General features: G+C 43.3%; 1 protein-coding gene across 1 annotated transcript; it reads left to right on the forward strand.

Annotated features, from left to right (window-relative positions):
* Nucleotides 1-1,253: 1,253 nt before the first annotated feature.
* On the forward strand, nt 1,254-3,293 carry LOC123853552 (C-C motif chemokine 8). Its single transcript, XM_045888129.3, has 3 exons — nt 1,254-1,414; nt 2,197-2,314; nt 2,708-3,293. The coding sequence occupies exons 1-3, from the start codon at nt 1,339-1,341 to the stop codon at nt 2,811-2,813; spliced, it is 300 nt and encodes a 99-aa protein (XP_045744085.1). The 5' UTR covers nt 1,254-1,338; the 3' UTR covers nt 2,814-3,293.
* The last annotated feature ends 9,620 nt before the right edge of the window (nt 3,294-12,913 follow it).

Here is a 12,913-nt window from a genome sequence, read left to right on the forward strand (position 1 = left end):
TAGAACAATAGGAACTCTCGTTCACTGTGGATGGGAATGCACAAGGGTACAGGCACTTTGAAAGACACTTTGGCAGCCTCTTATAAAGTCTTACCATATGATCTAACAATCACACTCCCAAATGAGTTAAAAATTTATGTCAACACAAAAGGCTGCATAAAACCATTTATAGCAGCTTTATTCAGAATTGCCCCAAACTGGAAACAATCAAGATGTCCCTCAATAGATGAATGGATAAACAAACTGATATATACATACAATGGAATATTACTCAGCAGTAAAAAGAAATGAGCTACCAAACCATGAAAAGACACAAAGAACATTAAATGCATATTTCTAAGTGAAAGCAGCCAATTTGAAAGGGCTACATACTGTATGATTCCAACTACATGACATTCTGGAAGAGCAATCGTAGTAAAAAGATTTGAGGGGAGTAGCACAGGGGAGCTTCAGGGCAGTGTAATTTCTGCGTGATACTGTAACGGCAGACATGTGAGGGGAGGAGAGCACAAGAGGTCAGTGGTTTGCAAGCCTAGCTCCTTCGCTTCCCTCCCCTCCCCTGCCCACACTGTGTAAACAAAGGGAACTGAAGGCCTTTCTCAAACAGACCCATTCTACCTAAATCTGTGTGAAATATCAGGCTTCTCCATATGATGTCACCTGGAAAGAAACTTCAGCTTCTAAATAAAATATCTGGAAACCACCACCCTACAAGATCACTATGTGCTGTCCAGTTCTCACTCTCCATAACATAAGATTCCAGGGCATTAAGACTTGAAGATTCTCCTGGATTCCACCGTTCTTCCAGGGTTCCATCAGGCTACCTGTGTGGGGTTCTAAAAGAGCCTGACTAGTTTAGGATGCCAGAGACCTGAGTCTGATAGAAAGTATAGGCAAAGACTTAAGGCCCCATCCTAGGCCTCCTAGGCCCCAGAGAGGGCCAGGCCTTTGATTGTCTTCACTCCACTATGACCTCAGCTTCCGTTCTTCCTTTCCAAAAGATCATTTTCCATTTCACAGAAATCATAGACCTTATTAGTCCAGTGAGGTCACTTCCTACATTTTGCTAGGCATAACACATTCCCTTCCACCTCTGGTCCACATAGTCTAAACCAACAGTTGAAACTATTCAGCTTCCTTCTTCCAGTGTTTGGAAATCACCCCCAGGATCTGGTGCCTACTCAGCACATTCCAAGTCCAATTTCAGGGACCTGCCCATGCTCTCTGCTCTCTATAAAAGGCAGGCAGGGTGTCCAGAGGAACCAGAGGAGCAGAGAGGCTGAGACCAGCCCAGAAACTTCCAGCTCTGACAACCCAAGCTCCCCATTCCCCGCCGACATGAAGGTCTCTGCAACACTTCTGTGCTTGCTGCTCATAGCTGCCTCCTTCAGTGCCCAGGTGCTCTCCCAGCCAGGTAGGGCCCTTTCTTCCTAAGGATTACCACTGAAACTATTGTTACTATCATCCCAGCGTGAGTCATCCCATGCTTGCTGCATAGCCTACATTACAGAGATGGAGAAAGTGAAACCAACAAAGGCGATGAGAAGAGCTGTCATGGTAGTTAACCAGAGGCAGAACCAGATGCCTGGGTCGCTTAGGCCAGTCCCCATGGTCCTTCCTGACACCAGCTTGGGGAAGAGACACTGAGTGCAACCACTTACCTCAACGACCCTCACATTGTTTGGGGATGTGGGGACTGTTTCTCATTGTGGATGCGAAGGACATTTCAGGCAGTAGAGCAGAGGGGGAAAAAAACTATTGCTTAGGGTTTCAAATTTTGGATTACAGCCAGTGTACCAGTGGCCATGTAAGGAAGAAAAGGACCCAGAGTCTTCTCAGTATGTGACATGGGTTGGCTTTAGAGCCTGTGGGGACAGAAAGCTGGAAAGCGAGGTCTTAGAATTTATCTATTTGGTGTCAGAGGTTTTGGGTCAGTAGACCCTCCTAATGACACTACAAGATTCGTGTCATTTCTCCATTCCCAGTCAACAGTGAAGAGCCCCATAGTTCCACAGAGGAAATGGACTCCCAGTCACCATTTTATCTGTGGAATGTGGACTAAGGCACTGGACTTGGGAGTATTCGGTCCTAGTTGGAAATTGTGTGTTTGCTTTGTCTTTTCCTACCTTTACCTGTGCTTGCAAATGCATGCTTATGATGCTTTATAACTCTCATTCTTTGCAAAATGTTTTTCAGGTTCGGTTTCCATCCCAATTACCTGCTGCTTCAATATGGTCAAAAGGAAGGTCCCCATGCAGAAGCTGGAGAGCTACATGAGGGTCACCAACAGCCAGTGTCCCCAGGAAGCTGTGATGTAAGTGGACCCCCTACCAAAAGTTCTGAGTTCTATACAAGGGAAAGAGATCAGGATTCATGCTCAAAGGAGTCAGATAAATATACCATCTAATCTAAAGGGACCTTTACCCCATGGAGAAACTGAGCCCGCAGGAGAGATATTCATACTCCCTCCAGACTCCCCTTCTAGGAGCTTGGTCAGATCATCCAAGTTCCTTCAGCCAGCAGCCTGAGGGCCTCCCCTGGGACAGCACGAGCAGTTTCCTTTTGAGCCCTTCCTCCCATCTTTCCCCTCCCACCTATCCCCATCCAGCCTCCTTACCCAGTGAGCAAGAGGGTTGGCCCCCTCAGGTATAGGGGCCAACAGACACCCCAAGGGGTTCCATCAAACTGCCCTCTCTCCCCACAACAGCTTCAAGACCAAAGCATCCAGGGAGATCTGTGCTGACCCCAAGCAGAAGTGGGTCCAGGATAACATGAAGCACCTGGACCAAAAGTCCCAAACCCAGAAGCCTTGAAACTTCGCACCTGGACCAAGAGACAGAGCATGAGGAAAATCTTATTTATTTTCCCCCAACTCTCCCCAAGTGCAGAGTGATCTTATTTTATTACAATGTACAACAAGAGGCACTTTGTATGATAATTTAAGGCACATTTCTCAAATAATATTTAATTATATTTAAGTTATTAATGTTTTGACTTTATCTGCTATAAATCCTAGTGAATGTAAACATTCACAGTGTTTATAAACATGCACAGAATCCAGTGGCATGTTTTCCTTTCTGTGAGCTCAGTCAAGTTCATGGCAGGATGTCATTGTTCTCCCTCCAATGTGTCTATAGTATTGTGAGGTCCTTCCATGGATCATCAGAGTGAAACGTTTCTGTATTCTTATGAATCAGCGCTCCTGTATGTCAAATGTCTGCTGTGTAGTGTGGTTGAAATTAATGTTATTTAATGACTATGGAATTTTCAAAGAAAAAAATATATGTAACTATAAACTACTTGGTCTTATTTCTCATGGGGTCACATTTAGTTGGGAGGCAAAAAATGGCAGCAATGACTGGCAATTTGGGGTCTAGGGGCCATCCTCTAAGAAGTATTTTAGATGCAACTGAGGTTCAGGGTATTCCAGCCCTTTGGCTCCAGCCCCTAACATCACCTGCCCATTTTTTTCTTCTCACACCTCCCTCAGTCCAGTCTTCCTCTTGCCTCAAACTTTTCTCCATAACCCCAGTGTTATCCATCTCATTAATCCTCAAACCCAGAACCTAGATGTCTACAACCTAGAAACCCTTTTAAGGTTTTTTCTTGAAGCATCTTCAACAGGACTGGTCTTGAAGGATAGCATGCAATGGGAAATGAAAAGGTTCTTCAGAGCTGGTCCAGAAGGAGAAGCAAGAGCATGGGCAGAGGGAGGAATCCCATCTGGCTGGACTCTGGAAAAAATAAGATGCACTAAAAGTTTTGAAATAGGAGAGAAGGAAAGTGTTATGCAAGGTGCACGTGAGGAAGAATAAGCTGGTATCTAAGGACTGGATGGAGTGTGGGAGGGAGAACCTGAGGGCAGGCCGCTGTAATGGTGCAGGGGAGGTGAAGCAGGCTGGTGGTGGGCGTGATGTGGGGAGAATGGGCAAGATGGAGTGGTATGTCAAATGTTGGAGAGGGAAAGCATTTGACCTGGGACATAGACCTTCTCTTATAACCTCACAAAGCAACTATTTAGAGGGCTGGTGCCCTTGACACACAGAATGAAGTTATCTCCAGCTCCAATCCCCCAAATATGCAAGCATCTGTTTGAAGGCATGGGACTTCCTTTCCTTAATAGCCTCTTAGGGTCGAGAGTCCCTTGTACTGTATGAGCATAGCTGGCTTCATTTTCAGATATGAGGCCCACCATAGTAAGGCACAAAGACCAGACTCCTCATAGAAGGAAAGAGGACTATCTTCTTGATGACCCAGCTCTGCAGGGCCTGTCATTGGTGATCATGTGGAGAGATGCCACAATTTCAGTACACCTCAAAGCACGGCACTTAGGTTCTGGTCCCAGAACTGACCCTGATTCTGTGTCACTTAGGGCAAGTCAATGTCAATCTCTTTATCTGGCATTAAGGTGCCACATACGAAAGTGTAGGTTGTACTGTGTCACAGGCAGAAAGCGAGAGGACCTGGCAGATGACCTCACAAGCCCTCTCCAGTTCTAGGAGCCACGTCTCTTGGAAACTTGGCCGTGCCTGTTGGCTAGGGTAGAATGGGGAAGTAAAGCACCTAGATTACAATCATCGAGCCAACCAGGAGCCCAGCCTATTGGCAAACACCTGCAAGTCCGATATATCCCCTGTCTGAAGACAAGCTTTCCACTAAAGTTCAAGGTAGCATGCCTAAGTCCCAGGAGCAATAAGGCAGCTGGGCATCAGCTGGGTAAGAGGAGCACTTCAGGCCACAAAGTCTCCATCCAGTTCCAAACTCTCTTCCACAGCCTCAAGGACAAGCTGGCTAACGAGGTCTGGGGTCAGGGTTTCATCAAAGAGCTGCACCACGAATCCCCAATTCCAAAGGCATGAAGACTAAGCCTAAACTGACACCCAGACCACAAGCAAGATACAACCCATTTGTTTTCCCCGAGCTTTGCCCAGCTAGCTGCACTCCGGGATTGTGTCGCTATATTTAACTCACAAAGAACTTTGTGCACGACATTAGACATAATTATCTTAAGTGAGGTGTCATCTCATTTATGTTATTAATGCTTTACACAGCCTAACTCGAATATCAGTGCTTTGAAAATCTGCCTCCTTATATTGAGTGGTTCATATCTGTGAACTCATTTATTTCCTTGTCAACTAGGGATAAAGACTGGGAAAGTCACTTGATGGCATGCATCCTCTTGGGCACACCTCTGATTTCACCCTCGGCTCATAGCTTGCTGCAGGCTGTGATTCAGGTCACTCCCTCAACATCTGCTGCCGGTGTCCTCTTCACTTCTTGCTTTCCTCCCACAAGCTCCTCTTTAGGTTCCTTCTTAGGTCAAGAGTTGGCTCAGTCTACACAGTTGCCCAAGGCTCAGAAGTGTGTGGGAGAGGGAACACTCTGGGTGACAACCCTCCACCAACATAGGATGGAGGCAGATGTTCAAACACTTCTGCCACCCTTCTTTCCAGAGGTTGATTCTGGGAGCCATTCCATAGGCTTCTCAGGTAATCTCAGGAGAATCGATCCCCATTGCCCACTAAACTGACCTGAATTATGCATACTTGTGTTGGTTTCTCCTCCTTCTTCATCTCTGCTGCCTACTCAGTCCTGATCCCCTGGGATCATTTCCAAATGAACTATCTGCACACAGGACCTTCTCTCAGGCTCTGCTGTATTGAGTCATGGTTTCATATAGTCAATATTTGGTAATGGTTTCATATAGTTGTTCTCCTTCCCTTTGGTTAATGCTTGGATCTCAAAAGACAAGTTTACTGGGTCAGGGCCAGGACATGAGCTGGGCATTTGGTTGGTGTGTTCACCAGGGCTGGGGCTAGGACCTGATTCAGGGACTTGCCCAGTGTGTTCTTTGGGACCAGGGCTGGGGCAAGACCATGGACTCAACTAGCATATTTTGTAGGACTGGGTCCAAGAGGGTGGCCCCCAAGTCAGCGCCAACAAGATTGGGACTAAGCTAGCCACATAACTAGGAGAATGTTGACATAAGGATTTAGCAAATAAGTAAATGTATTGAAGATAATGTAAGTCAAGTCACTTACTATTGGAGAAGTTTCCATAGACAAAATATAGGAATGTCAGAAGGCTAAAAAAAAAAAACCCCAAACACATGTTGTGTTGACCTGAAATTGGAGGTATTGGTTCAAACTCAAGAATTTACAGGTAGGGGGTGGAACAAGATGGCGGAGGAGTAGGAGACCTGGATTTCGTCTGGTATCAGGAATTCAGCTGGATAGGGATCAAACCACTGTGAACACCTATGAACTCAACAGGAGATCGAAGAAAAGAATAGCAACAACTCTCTGAACAGAAAAGCGACCACTTTCTGGAAGGTAGGATGTGTGGAGAAGTGAATCCGAGGCAATATTTGGGAGGATAGATGGTGGGGAAGGGGCCTCCATCGGCCACTTCTGGCAAGTGATAGAGCCGTGGAGCACAAAATCAGAACTTTTAGAAGTCAGATCCACTGAAGGATGTCACTCCGGTGGCTAAGCGGGGGGTGGAACCCTCGTGGGACAGTGTGGTCTCAGCACCCTCGGGGTCACAGAAAGACCGGGGGTGCCTGAGTGCGGCAGAGCTCCCAGGTATCGGAGCAGGGAAGCCGGCTGCAGAGACAGAGCCCAGGCGCAGGCTCTCAGCTCGGGGTTGCCATAAACCATGATCCGCGGCACAGTCGGGCCCCTGCTCCTCCAGCAGGGACCCAACAAGCGGCAGCTCCGGGGAGACTCCCCTTCCGCCCCTGGGAGGAGCAGCGCGGGAGCACACCACAGGGATCTGCTGGGTTTGGAGACTCCGTACGGGGTCGGGTGCCAGAGATAGAAACACTTGGTCACAGGCTGTGTGAGCACGGAGTGCGGCCGGAGACCGGGGAGATGGGAGTGACTGACAGCTTTTCTCTGGGGGCTCACTGAGGACCAGGGCCCCAAGTTCTCGGCTCCTCCAGGGCGGAGATTGGGAGGCCGCCATCTTCACTCTCCGCCTCCAAAGCTGTACAGAAAGCTTGCAGGGAACAAAAGCTCCCGAGAGCAAACCCGACCAGATTACTTAGCCTGGACTCGCAAGGGCGGGGCAATTCTGCCTCGGCAAAGACATTTGGGAACCACGGCAACAGGCCCCTCCCCCAGAAGAGCAGCGAGTACAGCCAGCCAAGACCAAGTTTATCCATCAATGAGAATGGCAGAACTCCAGCGCTGGGGGAATACTGCACATAGAATCCATGGCTTTTTTACCATGATTCTTTAGTCTTTCAAAGTTAATTTTTTTTAACTGTCTTTTTTTTTTGAATTTTTCTTTTTCCCTTTTTAAACCAACATCTTATCAATCCCTTTTTTAAAAAACATTTTTATTTTTCATTTTTAGAGACATATTCTATCCCTTCATAGTAGTTACCCATATTTTTGGCATATATATATAAGTTGTTCTCTCTTTAAAATTTTGAGCTAGTTTCTTCTAACAGATCAAAATATACACTAAAGCTCTAGTGTATGGTTTTTTCCTACTCTCCTGACTGATCACAACCTCTCCCTTTTTTTTCTTTTTTTTTAAAATCTCTTCTTTCTTTTTTCAAACAACTTTGTATCAATTCCTTTTATAAAATTTTTTATAATTTTCATCTTTACAGTCATATTCCATCCCTTCATCATATCAACCCTTATTTTTGTACATATATAAGTTTTTCTTTCTTTAAAATTTTGGGAGGTACTTTCTTCTAACAGACCAAAAGACACCCAAAATCTAGTGTGTGGCACTGATGTATGTACCAGCCTGATCATATTTGATCATATTCTGTTTTTTTTGTTTGTTTTGTTCTGTTTTTGTTTGTTTTTATCTTTATCATTTTCTTTTTCTCTTTTTTCTTTTTCTTTTTTCTCTCTTTCCCCTTCATTTCCCCCTGCTTCAGGTCTTTTCTGATTTGATTAGAGTATATTTTCTGGGGACGTTGTTACCCTGTTAGCATTTTGTTCTCTCATTCATCTATTCTCCTCTGGACAAAATGACAAGACGGAAAAAATCACCTCAACAAAAAGAACAAGAGGTCATACAGACTGCCAGGGACCTACTCAATACAAATGTTAGTACGATGTCAGATCTAGAGTTCAGAATCATCACTTTAAAGATACTAGCTGGGCTTGAAAAAGCATGGAAGTTGTTAGAGAAACCCTTTCTGGAGAAATAAAAGAACTAAAATCTAACCAAGTCAAAATCAAAAAGGCTATTAATGAGGTGCAATAAAAAATGGGGATGCTAACTGCTAGGATAAATGAGGCAGAAGAGAGAATCAGTGATATAGAAGACCAAATGATGGAAAATAAAGAAGCTGAGAAAAAGAGAGATAAACAACTACTGGATCACGAGGGCAGAATTCGAGAGATAAGCGATACCATAAGATGAAACAACATTAGAATAATTGGGATCCCAGAAGAAGAAAGAGAGAGAGAGGCAGAAGGTATAATGGAGCAAATTATAGCAGAGAACTTTCCTAATTTGGGGAAGGAAACAGGCATCAAAATCCAGGAAGCACAGAGAACCCCTCTCAAAATCAATAAAAATAGGTCAACACCCTGACATCTAATAGTAAAACTTATGAGTCTCAGAGACAAAGAGAAAAACCTGAAAGCAGCTCGGGAGAAGAGATCTGTAACCTACAATGGTAGAAACATTAGATTGGCAACAGACCTATCCACAGAGACCTGGCAGGCCAGAAAGGACTGGCAGGATATATTCAGAGCACTAAATGAGAAAAATATGCAGCCAAGAATACTCTATCCAGCTAGGCTGTCATTGAAAATTGAAGGAGAGATAAAAAGCTTCCAGGACAAACAAAAACTAAAGGAATTTGCAAACATGAAACCAACCCTACAAGAAATCTTGAAAGGGGTCCTCTAAGCAAAGAGAGAGCCTAAAAGCAACATAGACCAGAAAGGAACACAGACAATATACAGTAACAGTCACCTTACAGGCAATACAATGGCACTAAATTCCTATCTTTCAATAGTTACCCTGAATGTAAATGGGCTCAATGCCCCAATCAAAAGACACAGGCTATCATATTGGATTAAAAAACAAGACCCATCAATATGCTGTCTACAAGAGACTCATTTTAGACCCAAAGACACCCCCAGATTGAAAGTGAGGGGGTGGAAAACCATTTACCATGCTAATGGACACCAAAAGAAAGCTGGGGTGGCAATCCTTATATCAGACAAATTAGATTTTAAACCAAAGACTGTAATAAGAGATGAGGAAGGACACTATATCCTACTTAAAGGGTCTATCCAACAAGAAGATCTAACAATTGTAAATATCTATGCCCCTAACAAGGGAGCAGCCAATTATATAAGGCAATTAATAACAAAAGCAAAGAAACACATCGACAACAATACAATAATAGTGGGGGACTTTAACACCTCCCTCACTGAAATGGACAGATCATCTAAGCAAAAGATCAACAAGGAAATAAAGACTTTAAATGACACACTGGACCAAATGGACTTCACAGACATATTCAGAACATTCCATCCCAAAGCAACAGAACACATTCTTCTCTAGTGCCCATGGAACATTCTCCAGAATCGATCACATCCTAGGTCATAAATCAGGTCTCAACCGGTACCAAAAGACTGGGATCATTCCCTGCCTATTTTCAGACCACAATGCTTTGAAACTAGAACTCAATCACAAGAGGAAAGTCAGAAAGAACTCAAATACATGGAGGCTAAAGAGCATCCTACTGAAGAATGAATGGGTCAACCAGGAAATTGAAGAAGAATTTAAAAAATACATGGAAACCAATAAAATGAAAACACAACTGTTCAAAATCTTTGGGATGCAGCAAAGGCAGTCCTAAGAGGAAAGTATATAGCAATACAAACCTTTCTCAAGAAACAAGAAAGGTCTCAAGTACACAACCTAACCCTACACCTAAAGGAGCTGGAGAAAGAACAGCAAATAGAGCCTAAACCCAGCAGAAGAGAAATAATAAAGATCAGAGCAGAAATCAATGAAATAGAAACTAAAAGAACAGTAGAACAGATCAATGAAACTAAGAGCTGGTTCTCTGAAAGAATTAACAAGATTGATAAACTCCTAACCAGACTTATCAAAAAGAAAAGAGAAATGACCCAAATCAACAAAAGCATGAACGAAAGAGGAGAGATCACAACCAACACCAAAGAAATACAAACAATTATAAGAACATATTATGAGCAACTCTATGCCAGCAAATTACATAACCTGGAAGAAATGGATGCATTCCTAGAGATGTATCAACTACCAAAACTGAACCACCAAGAAATAGAACACATGAACAGACCTATAACCACCAAGGAAATTGAAGCAGTCATCAAAAATCTCCCAACAAACAAAAGCCCAGGGCCAGATGGCTTCCCAGGGGAATTCTACCAAACATTTCAAGAAGAATTAATACCTATTCTTCTGAAACTGTTCCAAAAAATAGAAATGGAAGGAAAACTTCCAAACTCGTTTTATGAAGCCACCATTACCTTGATCCCAAAACCAGACAAAACCCCATCAAAAAGGAGAATTACAGACCAATATCCCTGATGAACATGGATGCAAAAATTCTCCCCAAAATACTAGCCAATAGGATCCAACAGTACATTAAAAGGATTATTCACCACGACCAAGTGGGATTTATCCCTGGGCTGTAAGGTTGGTTCAACATCCACAAATCAAACAACGTGATACAATACATTAACAAAGGAAAGAACAAGAATCATAGGATCCTCTCAATAGATGCAGAAAAAGCATTTGACAAAATACAGCATCCTTTCTTGATCAAAACTCTTCAGAGTATAGGCATAGAGGGTACATACCTCAATATCATAAAAGCCATCTATGAAAAGCCTACAGCAAATTTCATTCTCAATGGGGAAAAACTGAGAGCTTTCCTGCTAAGGTCAGGAACGTGGCAGGGATGTCCACTATCACCACTACTATTCAACAGAGTATTAGAAGTCCTAGCCACAGCAATCAGACAACAAAAAGAAAGAAAAGGCATCCAAATTGGCAAAGAAGAAGTCAAACTTTCACTCTTTGCAGATGATATGATACTTTCTGTGGAAAACCAAAAAATTTCCACCCCAAAACTGCTAGCACTCATAAAGGAATTCAGTCAAGTGGCAGGATATAAAATCAATGCACAGAAATCAGTGGCATTCCTATACACCAACAACAGGACAGAAGAAAGAGAAATTAAGGAGTCGATCCCATTTACAATTGCACCCAAAACTATAAGATACCTAGGAATAAATCTAACCAAAGAGGCAAAGGATCTGTACTCAGAAAACTATAAAATACTCATGAAAGAAATTGAGGAAGACACAAAGAAATGGAAAAACGTTCCATGCTCATGGATTGGAAGAACAAATATTGTGAAGATGTCAATGCTACCTAGAGCAATCTACACATTCAATGCAATCCCCATCAAGATACCATCCACTTTTTTCAAAGAAATGGAAGAAATAATCCTAAAATTTGTATGGAACCAGAAAACACCCTGCATAGCCAGAGGAATGTTGAAAAAGAAAAGCAAAGCTGGCGGCATCACAATTCCGGACTTCCAGCTCTATTACAAAGCTGTCATCATCAAGACAGTATGGTACTAGCACAAAAACAGGCACATCGATCAATGGAACAGAATAGAGAGCCCAGAAATGGACCCTCAATGCTATGGTCAACTCATCTTCGACAAAGCAGGAAAGAATGTCTAATGGAAAAAAGACAGTCTCTTCAACAAATGGTGTTGGGAAAATCAGACAGCCACATGCAGAAGAATGAAACTGGACCATTTCCTTACACCACACACAAAAATAGACTCATAATGGTTGAAAGTCCTAAATGTGAGACAGGAGTCTATCAAAATCCTAAAGGAGAACACAGGCAGCAACCTCTTCGACCTCAGCTGCAGCAACTTCTTCCTAGAAACATCACCAAAGGCAAGGGAAGCAAGGGCAAAAATGGACTATTGGGACTTCATCAAGATAAAAAGCTTTTGCACAGCAAAAGAAACCGTCAACAAAACCCAAAGACAACCGACAGAATGGAAGAAGATATTTGCGAATGACATATCAGATAAAGGGCTAGTATCCAAAATCTATAAAGAACTCATCAAACTCAACACCCAAAGAACAAAGAATCCAATCAAGAAATGGGCAGAAGACATGAACAGACATTTTTCCAAAGAAGACATCCAAATGGCCAACAGACACATGAAAAAGTGCTCAATATCGCTCGGCATCAGGGAAATCCAAATCAAAACCTCAATGAGATACCACCTCACACCAGTCAGAATGGCTAAAATTAACAAGTCAGGAAAGGACAGATGTTGGCGGGGATGCGGAGAAAGGGGAACCCTCCCACACTGTTGGTGGGAATGCAAGCTGGTGCAACCACTCTGGAAAACAGTATGGAGGTTCCTCAAAAAGTTGAAAATAGAGCTATCATACGATCCAGCAATTGCACTACTGGGTATTTATCCCAAAGATACAAATGTAGGGATCCGAAGGGGTACCTGCACCCCGATGTTTATAGCAGCAATGTCCACAATAGCCAAACTGTGGAAAGAGCCAAGATGTCCATCGACAGATGAATGGATAAAGAAGAAGTGGTATATATATACAATGGAATATTATGCAGCCATCAAAAGGAATGAGATCTTGCCATTTGCAACGACGTGGATGGAACTGGAGGGTATTATGCTAAGCGAAATAAGTCAAACAGAGAAAGACATATATCATATGACCTCACTGATATGAGGAATTCTTAATCTCAGGAAACAAACTGAGGGTTGCTGGAGTGGGTGGTGGGGTGGGAGGGATGGGGTGACTGGGTGATAGACACTGGGGAGGGTTTGTTCTCTGGTAAGCGCTGTGAATTGTGCAAGACTTGAATC

The sequence above is a fragment of the Mirounga angustirostris genome, unplaced genomic scaffold, assembly GCF_029215605.1.
Source record: "Mirounga angustirostris isolate CCGP_5_RB_7025 unplaced genomic scaffold, mMirAng1.0.hap1 SCAF_17, whole genome shotgun sequence".
NCBI lineage: Eukaryota > Metazoa > Chordata > Mammalia > Carnivora > Phocidae > Mirounga > Mirounga angustirostris.